The following is a 20,247-nucleotide window of genomic DNA, read 5'->3' as shown; positions in this document are numbered from 1 at the left end:
CTAATTAAACTAAATGTGGACACTCAATTCAATATGTTCCTGATTAATTCTCTGCATCATATCTTTCACACACTTGAGTCTTTCCTCATGGCTAGTGCCCTCTCTGCAACATCCACCTTATCTGCTCCCAGTTCCCCAGTCTGCTCATCTGCGTCACTTTCCCTTATTACTCCCACCTCCAGGTCCAGCTTGTATATCCCCGATTCCTTTCCTCAACTTTTCCGCTTACATCTTGCTCGCTCACAGTAGGGATGTGAGGATGAGACACGAGGAGAGAGACGGCAACAGACATTTAACTCAACAAGACATCCTTGCCTCTGAGCTGTTGTTTTAAAGCGGCATTGATTAAATAAAACATATGGCACAGCTGCAGCTTCTCTCCACTATTTTGTTTGCTGTCTGCTGCTGTAGTTTATGACGTGTATCAGATGAGCAGAACCGTGCAGACAGCTTACAGCATATAATTACATTTGATTCAATTTTCAACTTGCAGAATGGTGCAAAAAGGTAAAATGTCATACGTGTAGTTTTTTTAATTTAACACACATTTGCTGTAAGGTGTAGAAGAGTTGTGACATACCAAAGAGTACTCTGCAAATATAGAAAGACTGACATTGTTAGGATCCTGCTCCTGCCCTTCTTCTTCTTTTTCCTCCTTTCTCCTTTGGTTCCTGGTCTTTCTGTTTTCATCTGTCTGTCACCTCTCCCTCATGTCTCTCTCTCTCCTTGCACTCTACTTGCTGATTACTGCAGTGAGTGTCAGCTGCAGTAATCAGCTGAACTCAACTCACCTGTTCTCCACCTCACCTCCAGCTACTTAAGCTCTGTGTTTGCATTCACTCCTTGCTGGATCATCGACCCACATGCCTTCAAAGACTCACACCCCGTCATGGACTCTGTTGATCTCTTTTGGCTTCTCTTCCCCTCACTTGGACTCAGTACTCTCCCCGGATTCTTGCCTCTGCCAGCTTGTCCTCAGCCTAGCTCCGTCCCAGCTTGCATTCCGTTTCTAGACTCCCCGACCCTGCTTCCTCGTCAGTTTGTGTTCCCCCTTTCTGAGTATTCCCTGTTTGGTTAGTATCTTATTGTATTCAGATTAGTTTTCCATTGTTCTTGTCCTGCTAAGTTTATCTTTAGATTTCGTAAGTTTAGTGATTACTTCTCAATTTTAGTTGGTTCAGTTTGCCTCAGTTCAGTCCTTTCCCTGGTCGTTTTACCCCCGCTTGTCTGTAATGCCCCTTTGATGATTTTTTGACATTTCTGTTCTGATAAAGTTTCAGGTTGAGTTTCAATTTTTGGATAGCCAGTTAGTTTTGTTCTTCCCTGCTGCTCAGTTTTTCCACATCTGCTTTGTTTTCATTAGTAAAACAAAACCAGTATTCTCTATTTTCCTCGTCTGCCAGTTCTGTGCCTGCACTTGGGTTCTCAGATTGTCCCCCGTAACAGACATGGATTATGATTGTTTGCCAGTGCTGCTCTCCTTGTAGTTTGTATAATCCATGTTTGTGTCATACTTCTATGCATCACAGGTTTCGTCTATACGTCCTCACTCATGGCTCCTCTGGCAAACCTCTTCTCTTCATACTCCTCCCTTCTCAAACTACATTTTAGAATTTGAGACATTCTTGTACATGATGTGCTGAGATAAATTTCACAGGCAGCACCGAGGAGATAAGGAGGCTCCTAATAGAGAAGGGTTCTTTGTGCCTTTGTTTCTCACTATTCCAATGTCCATGTCCGCGTTTAGATACAGCTGTATAGTAAACGCTGACATCCATGTTTACCATAGAATGCGGACGTCCGCGCTACAGCGTGCATACATAATACATGCACGATGCAGCGCCGACGTTCGTCCGTGTTCCGCGCTCCTTTCGGAAGGTGATTTCTGTTGCATTGCACGCTCACTTCCGCTTTTGATGACGTATCGTACTCAGACGACTCGTCGATGCGTCGTTAGTTGCAGCCCTAGTTCACTTGTTGTCATAGTTGCAGTGACGCTGTGTCACTATCTCTCAATACAGAAATCTTTAACAAATCCGTGGATCCAGACTATCAGCTGCATCACTGCCCAAATCTAATCAGGTGGTCCTTGCCATTTCTGACCGTCCCTGAAAATTTAATCCAAATCCGCTGGTTCGTTTTTGAATATTGTTGTGCACAGACAAACGTACCCCAATCGTCACATAACTCCGCCGTGTTCCTTGGTGGAGTAATTATGTCATAAACAAAAAGTGTGAAATAAGTTAAAACATGTTTTAGATTTTTAAAAATAGCCACCCTTTGCTTTGATTGCTGCTTTGCACACTCTTGGACTTCTCTCAATGAGCTTCAATCTAAAATATAAAACACATTTCACACTTTTTTGTTTACTACATAATTCCATATGTGTTCATTCATAGTTTTGATGTCTTCGGTGAGAGTCTACAATGTAAATGGTGATGAGAATAAAGAAAAATCGTTAAATGAGAAGGTGTGTCCAAACTTTTGACTGCTAGTGTATTTACCTTTGGACTCCACCTTTTGTGATCATTTTCTGACAGAACACACTGAATCACCATAATCTAAACCTCACCGTGAGTCATAAGTGATTTACTGTGTTGTCAAAGCTACTCTAAGTGTTTTACCCCTGAAAGAGCAGAACTATAGAACACAAATCTGTCTGTTGCTGTGTGCTATGCTTATGTTTAATTTGTCATGTGTAGCTCGTGCTTGTCTTCTGGCTGTGTGCGAATTCAATTGCGTCAGTGTCCCTCGGTGGTGCCGTTTATCTCGCAGTGAAAACAATTTAACAATGATTCACTGCACACAAGTGTAACGTCAACTTCCAACAATGAGTTGGACCTCCGGCTGAAGCTGTAATTTTGTTCAGTTTTCTGCTGTTTCAGTGTCACTGTTGCCATCAACTTAAACTTCGCTTTTTGTAACCACTTCCACAACCAGTTTTTTAGACATCTCAATGACTTCGTGTCACTTCTTAGGACATAATGTTTAGACCCTGAGACGATGCTTTGATGACTCTGCTTAGTTGTAAAGAAGTCGGTGCAAAAATTCCAGAATTATTGTTCTTGTTTCATTTTGATATACTTTGTTCCTTTTCCCAGATGTCCTCACAAATCGAGCAGACAGTTCTGTTCTGAAACACACTTGCATGCCATCAAAACTGCAAGCAATTACAAATGCTCAATCATCTTTTAGGGCTGTGGTAATAAGAACAATAATAAAGCATTTGTAGTATCAGACACTGAGCACTTTTACTATGTGAAACGTTACCTTTGAACTGTCTCTAAGGAGTGCTTCTGTATATTTGTGGACATGCTGGTCCGACTAAATGTTGTGTGCATATTGTGTATTTTCTCTGTGCTTCATCACAATTTTCCCTCCTTGATAAATCCTCCTTCAAGCTAACATCTGTCTCCATTTTTCATTCTTTTCAGCAAAGTTGTGATTGGAGATTTTGGATCCCAGTTCACTTGGCTTGTGTTTTCTCAGAGGGGATAAGGGATAGGACCTAATAAGATCTAATAAGGGATGACAGATTTGAGGGATCGGGACTTTCTTGAGCAGGCGGTGAGAGATGAAGGTTTCCTCCTCGCAAAAGATGATTCAACATAGAAGCATGAAGATGAACTGTGGGCCTTCTGCTCTCCTTTGTATGCGTTAGCGGAGACCTTAGGCATTGGGTTTTTCAGGTTGTCCCACCATCCCATTCTCATAATTGCATTTTCTCAAGAATGCCTTGAGGGGATTTCCTTAAATTTGGTGAAAATATTCCCCTCAACTTAGGTGAGCTGGTTCAGTTTTGATCATCACACGTCATTGTGACGTCACACATTTTTGGCCATAAATCCAGTATTCATACTCAAACTACTACAAAATGTTACACAGATTTCTAATGAAATAATGAAATGATGAGATCTGATATTCAAGTGGTCAGCGGTTAAGTTTGGACAGAGGTGGATGTAAACTGGAACTTTGTCTGGTTGGTGGAGACATACAACCATGAGACTGTAAGTTGAGTTAAAACACCCTCAGTCAGTTGTGGTGGGATGAAAGTGTAAATGGATAGAGGAAGCACTAATCTTCTTATTGAACTTCCGCTAAGCTTGATTTAGCTCAAATCAAAACTGTATATTTTGAGGGTGCCACTTTGGTCACATCAGGGTTGGATGTGATGATTTAAGAGCTCAAACTGATGCAAGTCAAAGTGTAAAATGCACCAATGGACCTTTTCATTACAATTTTGCTCTAAAACCTTCTGAAAGCTGCAAATTCAGGACTGTTTTCTCTGACAAGCAGTCAACATTCACACAATTTTTCAAAAAGCCTTGTAAACAGGAACCAATGTATTTGATGTTTTACACTTCTAAGTGGTGAGAACTAAATCCTCTGAGGAGAAATTGGAAGTTGAGACAGGGGAAGATAGCTGAGAGAGTAGAGGGCATTAGTTCTGGCCAGATCTGTCAGTGACAAAGTGGCCTTGGCTAGATCACTGCCTTTTGTGTTCGTGGGCAACATCAAGATGAGATGATTTTCCTAAGCTGCTCAAGATCTGCGACTTCCATTTCAGAGTTCCTGCCTTGAACCTAATGAAATCCTGCCGAGCCTGATGGCCTCATGGTCGGGACAAGAGACAACCTTTGCTATTAGACAGAACTGAAAGCTTTCAGAAGCCTGCGGTGTGCTGACACTGCAGCCGGCATCCTGGATAGTCATCAAAGAAACTAGTTGCGCTGCTGGCTGATGATGAGATCAATAATTTACTCCTTCCTTTTCCTTTCCTCTTTTTCATGATAGAGCATGTCTTAAGGGTTTTTGGATTTTTGTTTCCCAAATTTTTTAAAACAAACTTGGAAAGAAGCCAGAAACAATGAAAAGAAGTTTAGATTCTAGGGGATTCCCTAAAACTTCTTTGTTAATAATAGCCTGTTGATGTCTTTACTTCTGACCGAACCCCTTCTCTTTTGAAGAGTTTAATTTTTCCGGTTTCCATATTGAGAAATCTATCCATAGCAGCTTTTATTCCATAATTACAAATGAATGGCTTGGCTGTCATTCAGCTACATGACCTCTCACCTCTTAATCAGCAGCATCACTAACTGCTTTTAATAAACAGCCTTTTTAATAATTCAATTTGTCCTGCTTCTCTTGGTTGACCATGCCTTAGAGGCATCCGAGAACAGTTGTGTCACTGTTCGAGGCCGTTACTGGGTTTGAGCTGCGGTGACGAACTGAGATATGATCGTCTCTCTCATTGTTTGCTGGTCATGCTAGTTAGCTTGTTGAATGTCGTGTCATGTGTGAAGTGCCTCCGCTGACTCGTTATTCAGCTGCCATATCAACAGACTTTCTCCAAAATAACATCTGCCTGTCAGCTGTTTGTGATGGATTATATCTGTATCTATCTATCCATTGATCTGGTTGAGACAGAAAGAAGTGAGTTTCTAAATTTTGAAATGCTGAAGAATATTTTAATCTGTGTGAGGTTTAAATGATCGCAGATGTTCATAAATCCATAAATTTCTGTGAAATAAGACCCAAGGTAGAATCAAGGGTCGAATGGTCCACACAATGTGTCAAGTTGAGTAAGTTGCATAGCAGTAGTGACTGGTGGATTCTGAGGGATTTTGATTGTTGATAAATCAAATTCCATGTATTCAAACATTCAAAAGTCGTTTCTGAAATTTCGGCCCTTTCCATGCCCCTCATTGGCGAAGTGTTGCCAGAAGCCCACTTTGTTCTGTTGAAGGTTTACTCAGACATGTCGATCCAAAACAAAAGTAAGAGAGATAGAGAGACTGTTATGAATTTTTCTCTTTGAAATTGTTCATTTCATTTAAAATAATCAAGTTTTCAGCCTTTGATATGAAAATGTCAGCCATTAGCTCACTCTAAAGTGCATGTCAGTTGCTTTTTTTGTAAAATTTCATACATAAGGTTATGATTTCAGTGTGAATAAGACGAAAACAAATGATGTAATGCTGATTTACATTAATATTAGTGCTTGTTCATATGTTTCCATACTGTTTGCTTGCATTTCACGCTTTTTGCACTGAAACTAACCATGTACTGCTTTGAAATTTATCTGCAGATGGATATGTCTTTGCACGAATAAGTACTGAACCTGGATATTTTCATTCTGTCACATTCAGGCCTGTTTTTGTCTTTTTCCACTGGAACAAAAAGTTAAGGATTAATCTCACCATAATTTTGCATTTTTAGAATGCAGGAAGCTCAGCGGTGGAACTGCAGTTACAGTTTAATGGAGTGATTGAGGCTTGTGAAATGCTTGAAAAACTGTTTGAATGAGCTGTTTTCTAGGGCTGGCCCGACTGGTGGTTTCTGGCCTCCGAATATTCGGGCCCTATTAAAGACGAATATCGGAATATTCGTTCCGCCCCGTAACGTCCAACGGGGGGGGGGGGGCGCTATTCGGACACTAAAATTAATATCCGGATACCGCCGTAGCGAACGAATATTTGGGTCCAGCCCTACTGTTTTCATTTCATAATACTAAAATTTTCCCTGTATGTGTTTCGTTTCAGTGGGCTGCACCTGCAATGCTCTTTTTGACAGATTTCTGGAAGAGAACTTCTCAGATCAGCTGTTTCCTCATCCCATGGAAGATGATAGCCAAAGTAAGAGCCAACACACAAACGGAAAATAAGTATTCCCAAGAGCAGCTGTGTGATTATTGTGATCACTTGCAGTAATTACACGCTTCAGAAGGACTATTTGTTTGAAGGGCACCTGAGAGACTGAAATCTGCTTAAAGGTCAAAAGCGACTATATTGCCAATTATCCGCCAAGAGGATCTTGACCTTTCAGGAGCAGAAAACTACCTGGCAGGAATTTCAAGTTCGACTCGAGATGTAACAGCATGGCTCTCAGGTTGTGAACACAATAGCACATCAGCAGCATACCGACACCATGAAACCTTTTTTTTCTCTACAGCATTTCCAATTCAAAGAACATTTCAATGAAATAACGATTGAATATTGTGCCTCATATTTCTGTGTTTCATCCCTCGAAGGACTCCCATGGTTGTTTGCCCTATTAGCTGCAGGGGTCATTTCCTCTCCAGTCATCACATGATGTCTTGAATGCTTCCTCCATCCTCATCCTGTTCATCCACAGACAGACAGACAGTCACTTAAAATTTACAAAGGATCTGTCTGTTTGGCTGCTTAACAGATTAAGATTTAAATTAAGTTTACTGGAAACTTACGCCAGGAGTCAAAGAGGTGATTATTCTGAGATGCAGATCATGATACAGACGTAAAATCAGACACATTTTAAACATAATTGCATGGAAAGCATTTGTCACATGGATTTTGTTTGTCGCTACGTGCTTCTGTTTTAGATTTGAAATGGTTTATATTAAGGTAAAATACGGAGGGTTTTGCAGCCTTGGTTGAGTTCCATCCTTCCATTCTTAGTCGTCCAGATCATTTTGATCCTAGCAGCTTCACTTAAAGGGGAACTTCGGTTTTTATCAACCTGGGGTCTGTTTTCATATGTCATTTCATACATGTGAGTGATGGAGAAATGAATTTTCGACATAGCTCCAGTATTTAGCCAGGCAGGCAGCTTAGCAGCTCAGCTAGCGAAAAGTAAAGAAAAGGACGGACTTTGACGCGGGGGGGCAAGTTGCCCCATACTTTTCGCTAGCTGAGCTGCTAAGCTGCCTGCCTGGCTAAATACTGGAGCCATGTCAAAAATTCATTTCTCCATCACTCACATGTATGAAATGACATATGAAAACAGACCCCAGGTTGAAAAAAAACGAAGTTCCCCTTTAAAAGCAGCGCTTTAAGAACCAAAAAGAAAAATCCAGATGGTTTGTAACGAAACTTGTTCAATTCGCATGTTTGTTTTTTCAGGTTTGTTTTCTCAAGAACAGCTTGAAATAAGTTTGTCATAATTCACCCACCGTCCCACATTATCATCAATTATAAGCAAATCAAAGTCATCCTCTTTATTGCTCCCTCTCTCTGGCATTCTGGTACATTTTTGTGGAACCACACATGCTGTTTATGTGCTTCAAAGTTTTGTTGACAAGTTGGTTTTTAAAGAAATCCTTACTTTATGTGTTTAATTAGTGTGATTTTGTACTTTTAAGCCTCTTACAACAGGCATGTTTCATCACAACAGCATGTGGACTTTGTCATTACATCGACCGCTGTCACTGATTTATTTTTTTTCCTCATGTACGTGTCTCTGATATTTTATGTGTTGCAGTTACTTCGTGTGACTTTGAGTCTCCGTGCCTCTGGACTTTTTCAAATAACAGCACTCATAGTGACTGGTCCGTGGTGTCACCGCAGCAATCAGAAAGCATGAAGGCTGGGATGCTGCCTGTGACGGACCACTCTTTGGGGAGCTCTGATGGTAAGAAGCTGAATGAATGTTCAGGATGCTGCTCATTGCTTCTTCTACGAAACATAATTAGAATTATAATTAGAAGTGCTGCTTGAAAAAAGTTGCCTCTGGCTTGTCATTTACTTTACTTTTACGTTTGATATCCTAATGCACAGTCTGAGGTTAGTCTTAATGTATAAGCATTTGTTGAGTGATCTATGGGATTGACAGTATTATGAGGCTGCTATAAAACAGTCAAGCATGAATTTTCTACTTTGCTTTATTACCTTATAGGCCACTTCCTTCTCCTGAGCTTTTCACCTGCTGCCTCTGACACGTCTGGGAGATGTGAATACCAATTAACGAGTCCAGTTTTGCCAGCAAGCAACAGGCAGTGCGCCCTGCGGGTTGCTCTATACGATGCCGGTCCAGCGGCGGGGAACCTCACCGTCCTCATCAAGCCGGTTCTCTCAGGTTTAGCTGTTCATTCTGAAGTTCTCCACAGCAGGACAGGAGACCACCGCAGGTCAGCGAACTCCAAAGTCTCTCCAGAATGCAAAATATTTCAGTAACCATTTATTCAAGGACGTCAGAGGGAGGTTCCTGATCAATCTCGTGATCCTGTGTCGATGACTCTTAATAAAAATATTCACCCCTGGAAGTTTTCCCCTTTTATTACTTTTTAACACTGAACCGTGTCCAAATGAAAACAGATTTCTTCAAAGTGATGCCAATAATTAAAACACTTATGCAGTCACTTAATTTACTTTTTATTGACAAAATCTGGAAAAACATTAAAAGGCGAAAACTTCTAAAGGGGATCAACTCTTTTTATGAGCACTACAGCACATTTTCATTCAGCCAGAGTCAAAAATCAAAACCCTGCCTGCATCTTTAGTGATTGAAAAGCTTATCAAGTTGAGGTCTCGCTTGTAAAGTAAATAAAAGGTCGCTCAGATTCACTACAATGAAAGGTGACACAGGCCTTCAGACACAGCAAGGGCACAGGGACTAATACATTTTACCTCTGTGGTACCGAAGTTTAAATAAGGAAAATTTTCTTTACCTGCCATCTGGGACAAACTGCAGAATTGTGACTGTGTTCCCCCGAGCATTCTTTAAGAAATGCGGACAGGTAGTTCCTATTGATCTAAGGCTGAAGTACAGCCGTCTTTAGAGCAGCTAAAAGCATTCTTGTCTCTAGATGCAGACTGGAAATGAATTTATATGTAATTGGTTAGGACAGAAGAAGGATGGATGGGCATCTGCAATAAGTTGTACACTGGCTTTGTTAGCGTTTGCACTGTAATGGACTTTGCAATTCCATTATGAGGCACAAACAGACTGTGGTAACATTTATTAAGCATGCTATTCATCCCATACAAACCAGTAGATGCAACCTCTGGATGGACTCCTCATTTAAAAGCAGAGTTACCAGGAAGCATCACATGTCTTTTAATGCAGTGCTGTAATGTTTTACCTGCATGAGTAACTCTTAACGGCCGTGGAAATTACCCTTTAGGTATTTGCATTATCTTCACTTTACTGTACAGTGTGTTTGATGCCGTGGCAGCTGAAGTGTATTTTTAGAAACTGAGTCAGAGAGGTGACGGAAGGCTTAGTGAAGGTGCTGTCACACATACAAGGTAGTAGTCTGAGGTTGTAGAAAAAAAGCAGTTCAGTCACAGGTGAACTCTAATCCATGATGCCATCTATAATCGCACTGTTGTGGTTCATCTTTGTGAAAGCTGTGGCATGTCAGGTTGAAATACATTATGTTGTGTGTTGAAGGCGCCCTGTGGAGCAGAATGGCAGTGAAGTGCTTTGTTTGTAAATTACAGCTGACTCACACAAGGATGAATACATTCTACATACAAAGGTGTAGTGTTGTGATAGATATTTCTGCTGATGGTATATGGATGAAGGCAGCACTTATGTGCCTTTAATGGGAACAATGTGCCATTAAAAGAACAAAAGACAAACTGAGTCAGAGGAACCAACATTCCCCGATCTGTACAGATCGATGTATCTGGAAAAAGAAATCGCACAAATCTACACGGCGAGTCTCCAAGCCAAATTTATTCCTACAAAATGTGTACCAAAAATAAAATACTAAAAATATTCTTAGTTATATTGAGAAAATCATTTTGAATTTCCAGATTTCTAATCTACCTGAAATAGTCTTTACAAATATTTTCGTTTTTGTGGTGCATCTTGTCTCACCTGCTCAGTCAGGTATGAAAATAACTTTCTTTTTATTTCTGTGACAAAGTATTTCATATTGAAATGTGTTCTATATTTTTCTTTTGAGTTATGACTTGAAACTACATATAGAGCAGAAAATGTCATTAGTTGAAAGTAATTTTTTTTTATTGAGCTCAAAGATGAGACCTTTTATGACTTAAATGTATTTTTATTTTGTCACCCACTACAAGGGATTATTTTATCTACTTGTCCAACGTTGCAGACTATGAATCAATGGCGTGATGACAAGTAACAGTCAAAATGTCTGCATTTTGTCTTTAATGGTTCCTCAGATATGTTGTTCAAATGGCCTCAAATTTCACTGTGCAAAAAACATGCTAAAACAAAATATCTCTTAAAGTATTTGCTTTATCAATCTAAAATGATTCTTTTTTTTATCCGGTTCAAAATTCAGGAAAATCAGAGATAATTGAACAGAAATTAATCTACAAAGGTGATGATATGAGGTGGAATAATCCTATTGGGTAAAATATGCAGGTGGAAAACGAGGATTGTGTAAAGTGTGTTTAAAGTAATGTCAGAGCTGCAGCATTTGAATATTAATAGCAGCTCAAATAGATTACAAAAGTTTTTCAGGGTGTGAAAGACTTCATTCTAAAGACAGCAGCGGGCTTTAATGAAACCAAAAATATATACGTAGACAGCAAAGTGATGCAATACAGTAACTTTATTTATCCCAGAAGGGAAATTCTATCATCTGTGGTCTCATCTGTTTAATTTAGAATTGCAGCCAGTACTGTGTAAAAATATACTTGTTCACATATTTGCAGTGTTTGAATTCATCCACCCAATACCAAACTAGCTCTAATAGTATATAAAGGAACATATGGATGCCTACAGATGACTTTTCTGTCATCTTGGTTCATGCAGGGCAGAGTGGGAGGTTCTGGAGAGTGCGATCGGCCTGGTGGACGAACCCTTTCAGGTGATGCTGCTCTACTCGTCCTGCGAAGGAGAAGATGGAGCCACTGTGGCTCTGGACTCTCTGGAGTTCGTAGACTGTGAATCAGGTGAGTTCATCAGGTCCTGCATTGCTGTGACCAGACATTTTCATTCAGACCAGATGCTGTAATGGTTGTTTCCTCTGATACGCATCTTAGACAGAGCAGAAAGATGGAACCAGCTGTACGCTTTAAGCTGGAAACTTGCTTTTCACTTACAGAGGCACATCTGGAAACATACTTTGTAAGATTTCCACAGCAGTTAAGAATACTGGATAGGCTTAGGGTGCACGTTTTTGGTATTTTTCAGCTTTATTCAACTTTAAAATGAATAATAATCTCATTCATGTTTTGCAAATGAATGTTGGCATATAAAAAATTTGATTTGGTGTCAGGAAAGGTACATTTAATGAAAGTTATTCAAAGTGAATTTGCAAACAGATTTGGCTATCTGACCTGTTGAGCAGCAGTTTTGCATTTCTTCTGCTTTCTATGGTACAAACCAGTAATTCAAATTAATCTTGTAAGGAAATCAGGTTTAACCAAGCTGTTTTCTGAATGTGGCTTTATTCCTGTGAATTTTACCCCATTAAACCTCTAAAATGACCCAAATTTGCTCACTCTGAAAGCGTTCTAACTTGCAGCTTGTGTCAAGACTATGTGCGCTTCCAGTATTGTATAATCGTACAGCTGTCGTGTGCTTGCTGGGATGCAGATCATCAGGGCGTCGACCTGAGTGCAGCTTGTGAGGAATCTTTCCACTGTGAAAACTCAGGAGGCTGCATTGACCAGAGCCACGTGTGTGACTTCCACACAGACTGTCCTTTAGGAGAGGATGAAGGCTTCACCTGTGGTAAGGTTTAATTTTTTCCTAATAAATTCACAGTATTCAGAATAAGTTTCACTGTGATAAATGATTTTAATCTGCACCACTGCACCCTTCCTGAAGGCTCGGTAGAATATAAGTGGTGAAGTTTGGGTGACTGTGGGCGGAGAGTTGTGTGAGAACAGCTTACAGCACAGCAGTCCTTCAGTAAAAAGCAGCGTTCTTGATGGGCTGTAATCCATTTGCATTAGCTGTATAAATTTAAATCCATGATAATTTTTTAATCCTTTGACCAGAGGTGCCAGATTATTTCATGCCAAGAGCCTTAAGTGTGGAGAATAACTATTATATCCATATTTAAAGTGTGAAACTTGAGTGCAGCTTCTGTCCTGTGATAATTCACATTAAAATTGGTGGCTTGGTGGTTGGCACCGTCACCTTGCAAGTAGAAGATTCCCAGTTTGCGTCCAGGCCTGGGATCTTTCCACATGGAGTTTGCATGTTCTCCCTGTGCATACGTGGGTTTTCACCTGGTACTCTGACTTCCTCCCGCAGTCCAAAAATATGCTGAGGTTAATTGGTGATTCTAAATTGTCCATAGGTGTGAATATGAGAGTGCTTGTTTGTCTCCAAGTGTAGCCCTGTAGTGGGCTATCCCCTGCCTTCATCCTAAGTCAGCTGGGATGAACTCCAGCCACCAAGTGACCCTAATGAGGAATATTTTTAGCGTATTGTTAATAATATAATAAGCTTTTTCTTTTTGAATATCCCATTAAGACGTCAAAACGGAACACATTCCATAATTTCTGATAATCCGTGATGCATCTCTTGTGGTCTCAGTGTTTAGAGACATTTGCTGCACGAAAAGTGTGTTTTCACACAGTAAATCTCTTTGTTTTCCATCCACTTCACAGTCTGAAATATAACAAGCTTCCTCATTCTCTTTGAAAACATCAGTCATTCTGCCGAGAATCAAAGGGCCGCACTTCACTCAGTAATGAAATCGATGCAGTCAGGGCTATTTAGACTCCTTGAGTTGTGGTTCCCCGAGGGTGAGGAGCTAGGTCACCGCGGTGGTGTAATTTTTTCAATGGATGCTTGAATTAAATCTGTCCTGTTTGAGTGCTTGCAAAACGCTCCCTTTGAGATGTAAGGCTAAAAGCATACTGTGACATTTTATAAATAGCTTTTTGTCATTTTATTCAGTTTTAGATGGAAAGATTGACATCGATTTATTCTCTGAGCCCAGTGGAGAAATGACTTGACATATTTAGTTGAACTTTTTTTTAGCACAAAGACGTGAAATGGGAGGACCCAGGCTACCTCTTTTTTTTTTTCTTTTTACTGTTATAGTACGTACTGAAATAAAGAAGACAAACTGTACAATTTGAGTTTTTTGTGCTGGATGCAAAGCTTTTCACATGCAAAACAAGCTTATTTTCTACAGAGTCTGGGTGTAGTCAGGTTACTCTGACCTGCAGATGCACAGATAGTTTGAAGTGTAGAGAGTTAAGAAAAGTTGCACAGACACAATTCCACATGTGAACAGTCATCCTCCTGCTAATATTTGTACTCAGCTGATTTGTCCAAAATGTAATTCTTTCTTTGGAAGAGGAAGGTTCAGGGTTAGAGGATGAACTTCATAGCAGCTGTTGTCTCTCTGTGATAAATGATTGCAGTCTGCTTCCTTCCCAGATGCTCTTCCTTTTGGCTCGTATTGTTCCTTTGAAGGGGATTCCTGTGGTTGGTCTACGTCCAATCAGCACTCGGGCTGGAGGAGGGTGGCTGGAGATGAGCTTCTGGAAAGAGATGACATGCAGGGTGTCACTCTGCAGCGGACACCAGGTTGTGAGCGTTTGTGTACGAGTGCCGTATGTGTGAATTACACCCTGATGTTGTTACTTCTGTGAATCTCTTCCTATTGTGGTGAATTCTTGCGCGCAGAGAGAGATATCAGTCAAGAACCCGAATCTGCAACTGAACATTAAACATTTAGCCACAAAATCTGTTCACAGAAGTACAAAAACCAACTAAAAGCTCAGAAAGAGGTGATGAAATATTTGGAACATGTAATGTAAAACATACAGTCTTAAAATTCAGTCCTGGTGAAAAATGTATTTGTTGTAATACAGCTCAAAATATCATTCTTTTGGGTTGTTTCACAGGCTGCTGATTCATGCCGAGAAATTGAAATAGAAATATTCACGTGTGTGTAATTTATGGCTTTAGGAATACAAGAAAAAAAAACAAACATGTTCTGCTGTGCCACCAGGGCACTTCTTGTTTCTGCAGGTAACGGAGAGTAATTCTCTTCAAGAGGCGTCCGTTCATAGCTCCTTTTTCCCTCATCCAGTCTCTACTGCAGCCTGCCAGGTCAGTTACTTAGACAGATGCACTCACTGAATTATTTTCTATAAGCGTTTTTGTTTTTCTTCCCCCTGTGCAGCAGTGCTTTAGTTCAAATCATATTAAATAGTACTCCAAAACTCTAAATGTTGTGTTGTTTGTGCAGATGCGTTTCTCCCTGTACCTATATGGGGACTTCAACGGTTCGTTGCTCGTGGCTATAGAGGAGAATGGGACCAGCGCTGCACCACTGGTCTGGGAGAGAAATGGGCAGTGGACGGATGACTGGGAAGCTGTTGCCCTGCAGCTGACTGGCCTTCAACATGAGTACGTAATGAGAAAAGGAAAGTGTAGAAGAGTCGATAATTTTCACATATCCAAATGGCTGCAGCAAATTAATCCGACATGGCCTGTTGTGTATAAAACAAACCATCTATGATTGATTATTTAGCGTAACTGACTTCTTTTTCACATCAAGGTCTATAAAGCCGTTTGTAATATGCAAAATTGGCCACTCTTGTTTGCATTTTACTCAAGCATACCCACAACAGTGATGGAGAGAGCCAGATGTTGACATAACTACCACACTAGTTTATTTATGACTTCCTAAACACTGAATATTCTGTTCATATGTGATGATAACGTAGATAATCTATTCTTTTAATGGCAGTAAAATAAAAACATCCTGATGCCTCACAGTGATGAAGCTCATTACTCAAATGAACGACTGCTACAGAACAAATTATTTACCTGCGACTTATGAACTTTCACCTCACTGGTGTGTAATTCAGTATGCTGTGTAACTTCAGAATCAAATAACTTTATTATATTATTAGATCCTGATTGAGACTGCAGTGATTCAGTGGTTAACGCCATCACCTTGCAGCTAGAAGGTCCCCGGTTCGTGTGTTGGCCTGGGCCTGAGATTTTTCCGCATGGAGTTTGCATGTTCTCCGTCTGCATGCGTGGTTTTAAATAGATGTGAAATTGTAGGGTAAAGTGAGTTAGAAAGGTGTTTTGTGGTTTAGACAATGAAGCTGTGGATTAATGTTTGTACTGAAATCAGGATCAGGATAAATCACTTGAACTTTATCCATTAATGTGACTGCATACAGCTCAGACTTCTGTTTATGTCTGAATTAATAGGTTAAATATTTCTGTTTCTGTAGTTTTGAGTTTAGTTAAGGGTGTATAATTTTCTATACAATCATATTTACTTGTGTCAGTAAAGAGTATGTGAATTGTTCTTTACAGTGAGCAGTTTTGTGAGCTCCTGTAGCTTTCCCATAAAGGAAATAACTGTAATTCTCTGAATAATTGCTTTCCTGCAGGTTCCGTGTTAAGGTGACAGCTGTGTGGGGGGAAGGCTCCAGTGCTGATGTGGCTCTTGATGATATTGCGATTGGAGCAGCGTGCTTCACCACAGGTAAACTTTGACTAATACATGTCACAAAGTGCTGGAAATGGTGATGAAACATCTTTATCTATAGTTTAACATGTATTTCAGACAATTATGTGAAGCTAGAAAAGCTTAAATCTTCTCAATGGTTAGTCATATGTCTCTCTTTACTTTCAAAATGATCTTCAGGAAATCAGGCTGAATGAAATAGGAGAGCGGAGGATTGCAGGGAGTCTAGACTACTGCTTTTCTTTCAGAGCTGCAGTGATCTGTCTCAGTCATTTGTTTGATGCTCTGTTTCAGTGATTGGTTGTGACACAAGGGTGACCAACATTTAATGATTTGCTGCAAATGCAGTACCGCAGTACGACAACATTGTTGCCAGCATTCCTGTGTGCTTTCTTGCTGCCCTGTAGATTTTAATTCTTACAAGCATATGCAAAGACAAAGCCTCTCTAGTACCAGAGTTACAGCCCAGTTGTGAAAGGCTTGATTTGTTTGTGCATTAGACAGTTTAACACCTTTGAAGGAGACACAGTGGTACACAGCTGTTGCTCAGCTCCAGTTAGGCAAAACTGGAACATTTTCTTATTGGTGCTGAGGTTTGATTCAGGATCCCAGTGCAATTGTAGCCAGCCATGAGTAGAATAATATTTTCACTTATCACATTTCTGATGTGTGTTATATGCTGCAAAGACTTATAATGCTGGGACCGTGAGGGCTCTTGTTGAGTAATCAGACTCAAAGACGCCAGATTGGTTTGAAGTAAGGGCTTGGCAAAGGACTTTGCACCAATTTGACCACCAGTAAAGGGACAAAAATCATGTCTGTGTTCTACATAATGGACAAAATTGGCCAAGTGAGACACGTTGGAATCAGACATCTCTTGTTCTTTGAATTGCTATGATATTTCTGAATGTAAGTCGTGATTCTGTGAAATCCAGATGGGTGAATATGATTCCTTTTTCTCCTTTTCTTCCCTCCTTTACCTCAACTGCCTCTGTGCCTCTTCTCAGATCTCAACTCCCTGTTGCCCATGGCGGACTTGGAGGATTTCTTAAGTCCTCTTCCAGAGCCGTCGGCCTCAGGTAGCGTGTAGCAGTCACCTTGGTTACTTTGTGAATTCCTAAAGCATCAGTCCCATGTCATCCATGTCATTTATAATCCATTCTGCGTGCAGAATTTGCATTCCAGGTAGTGGATTGTACACTCGCAATTTCTCAATGCTTGAAGGTTTATCTGCTTTATCAGCTGACCAGAAGCTTTTAATCCACTTTACATTCACCCGCTATACAGTTGGCTAATGCAGTTTGCAGTGACTTTCATATTGCTTGTGTATTTCTGTTAGTCTCATGTGTCTGTCATGTTTTTACATCTACATATAAATATTCAACTCACACTACAGATCTGTAATCTCCCCACTGCACTTACCACTTTCCTTTTTGTTTTTGTAGAAGTTTCCCTCATGACATGGTGGTTTAACTCGTGCGGTGCCAGTGGACCTCATGGCCCCACTCAAGCCCAGTGTGACAGTACCTACAGGAACAAAAATGTCAGCGTTACTGTGGGGAAGGAAAGCCCTTTAAAGGGAATCCAAATGTGGAGGGTGCCAGCGACTAACAGATACCTGTAAGTGACAGGAGACGATTCCTGAGCTGATAGCCATGCACAGTTAGTTGTCAGTGGATTACTGTCTGCAAAACATATAAAAAAAGACCAAAACCAATGATTATGTAATATTACTAACAGGTATTGACTATGCAGGAACTTATTCACCTCCAAAACTAATGAAAACACAAAACTCAACCACACAATTGCCCAGGGAAATGTTTTACAGTACAATAAACCTGTGCTACATACACTCAACAAAAATCTAAATGCAACACTTTTGTTTTTGCTCCCATTTTTATCAGCATGCCAATTGCACACTCCCTCAAATCTTGCCACATCTGTTGAATTATGCGGTGTGATAAAACTGCACCTTTCAGAGTGGCCTTTTATTGTGGGCAGTCTCAGGCACACCTGTGCACTAATCATGGTGTCTAATCAGCATCTTGATATGGAACACCTGTGAGGTGGGATGGATTATCTCAGCAAAGGAGAAGTGCTCACTATCACAGATTTAGACAGATTTGTGAACAATATTTGAGAGAAATGGTGATATTGTGTATGTGGAAAAAGTTTTTGATCTTTGAGTTCATCTCATAAAAAATGGGAGCAAAAACAAAAGTGTTGCGTTTATATTTTTGAGTGTAGTTTATTGTCATTTAGTTCTGTTTACACTTTTAAATGCCACCTGCAGCTGAAGATATTACCCAAAAAATACCACTTACTTCTTTGTGTGTATGTTTGCTCAATGCCAATGCTTTGTTGGTTTAGTGAATTGTTTTTGTAAAACGCCTTAAACTATGTGTTTATAGCTAAAAATGTATGTGCTTGGTGTGTGGACAAATCAGAAAATTCTGATGTATTAGAATATTCTGAGACATCGACTCATGTTGTTTAAGGAATTGTTGACAACAGATACATAAAATTTTACCAGTCTTGTCCTGTAACCCAGGTAGTCAGTGGTGTCATGGCAAGTTAAGTCAGTTATTTATATAGCACATTTAAACCAACAGACAATGAGCCGAAGTGGTTTCCAGCAGACAAATTAGATTTGCATTGCGAATTTATCTGAACCTACACTGTAATATATGTTGTGAATTTATCCAAGTGCATTGAATATCATGGTTAAAACCCTACAACATTATCTTAAGCATAACATTACCTGACTAAATTAAATTTAAAGGTCAAGATGCTACAGAATTATTAATCATAGGAGACGGCAGATTAGGCTCATGCAGCTCTAGAGTTGGACAAACCTGCAGAGAGACACTATGAGAGGGAGGACAAAGCACCAACTACTGGAGAGAGAAGATACAAGGTTAACAACATGCAATAGCGCATTTAAATGGATAGAGGACATGATAAGGATGAGCACACGTGAAGACAGTAGGAGAATAGGATTGCTAAGGTAAAGCATATGAGCGGGATTTAAGAGATGGAACTAAAATAGAAAAAATAAAATGATTGAAACAGTTTCAGGAAGAACTGAGGTAATGAGCCTTAAATTTTGATTTGACATTGCCAAGAGTGGGGCAGAATTTAACGTAATAGAAGAGCCTGTTTTAGAGTCTGGGTGTGATAACCGAATAGGGGACTGAGAGGAGCAACTGTGAAGATGGCCTGTGTGGCCTATAGGGGCAGAAAACTGATAACGTATAGATATCGGGATGCGTCATGTATATAAAAAAAAAATTGTAAATGTTAACCTCAGTTCTGTATTTTTCAGGTAACTAACTCAAATGAGCCACAAGGAGACAATCTTCCGTAAATACTAATTTTTAGAAGCTGAGATACTAAAGAGACGCCATGTATGCACCACATGTGTCTTTGTGTGACACACAGATCTGGACGACATGATAATTTCGTGGTGTGACTGTGTGTCTCGTGGCTCAATCGTTCTGACCGTGCTCGTGTACCTGATTGTTTTGCTGCTAAATCAGGACTTCTCGCATTTCTCACATCTTTGCACAGCCAGTCTCATTATCACACCCATAACACAAAACAAAGCAACACAAAAGTGAGAGAATCAATCGTAGGATTACAGGATGTTCAACTACTCAGGCTGAATTACACGCACCTGTACTCCCCATCAATGGCAATCTGAAGAAGGCTGCAGGTGTCTAATTCACCTTTTATGACAAACATCTAGATCCATTTGCTCAAGTGTACTGCAGTCGATCTCATATAGTATATACAGCAGAGACCAAGCCAAAAAAGCAATTTCTTCCAATCATAGAATTTAATCCTCTTGTGTTGCAATGATCTCCCTCAGGATCTCTGCTTACGGTGCTGCAGGAGGAAAAGGAGCCAAAAACCACAACAAACGCAACCACGGGGTCTTTATATCCGCTATTTTTCCTTTGGAGAAAGGAGATCTACTTTACATCATGGTGGGCCACCAGGGAGAGGACGCGTGCCCGGGGGTGAGTCGGGTGTGAGTGAGGACAGGATGGAGGGGTGACATCCCAGGCAGTTATCAAGAGACTGACCTAGATAGAATTTTT

At 40.2% G+C, this 20,247-nt stretch overlaps 1 protein-coding gene across 3 annotated transcripts in view; it reads left to right on the top strand.

Moving 5' to 3' along the window:
* ltk (leukocyte receptor tyrosine kinase) overlaps positions 1 to 20,247 on the top strand; it is a 60,258-nt gene that overhangs the window by 15,480 nt on the left and 24,531 nt on the right. For 2 of the 3 annotated variants that reach the window (XM_022221421.2, XM_051950733.1), the window contains exons 2-13: positions 6,543 to 6,635; positions 8,239 to 8,388; positions 8,653 to 8,884; positions 11,494 to 11,633; positions 12,280 to 12,417; positions 14,086 to 14,235; positions 14,663 to 14,763; positions 14,903 to 15,063; positions 16,068 to 16,162; positions 17,152 to 17,223; positions 17,590 to 17,764; positions 20,016 to 20,166. In XM_022221421.2, the coding sequence (XP_022077113.2) occupies positions 6,543 to 6,635; positions 8,239 to 8,388; positions 8,653 to 8,884; positions 11,494 to 11,633; positions 12,280 to 12,417; positions 14,086 to 14,235; positions 14,663 to 14,763; positions 14,903 to 15,063; positions 16,068 to 16,162; positions 17,152 to 17,223; positions 17,590 to 17,764; positions 20,016 to 20,166 (1,658 nt within the window). Of the gene's footprint in view, positions 1 to 6,542; positions 6,636 to 6,663; positions 6,889 to 8,238; positions 8,389 to 8,652; positions 8,885 to 11,493; positions 11,634 to 12,279; positions 12,418 to 14,085; positions 14,236 to 14,662; positions 14,764 to 14,902; positions 15,064 to 16,067; positions 16,163 to 17,151; positions 17,224 to 17,589; positions 17,765 to 20,015; positions 20,167 to 20,247 lie in introns of those variants that run through there. The other variant, XM_051950737.1, reaches the window with a different exon arrangement.

Source organism: Acanthochromis polyacanthus, chromosome 1, assembly GCF_021347895.1.
Source record: "Acanthochromis polyacanthus isolate Apoly-LR-REF ecotype Palm Island chromosome 1, KAUST_Apoly_ChrSc, whole genome shotgun sequence".
Lineage (NCBI taxonomy): Eukaryota > Metazoa > Chordata > Actinopteri > Pomacentridae > Acanthochromis > Acanthochromis polyacanthus.
Note: the sequence above shows the minus strand (reverse complement) of the source record. Positions and strands in the feature narration are given on the sequence as shown.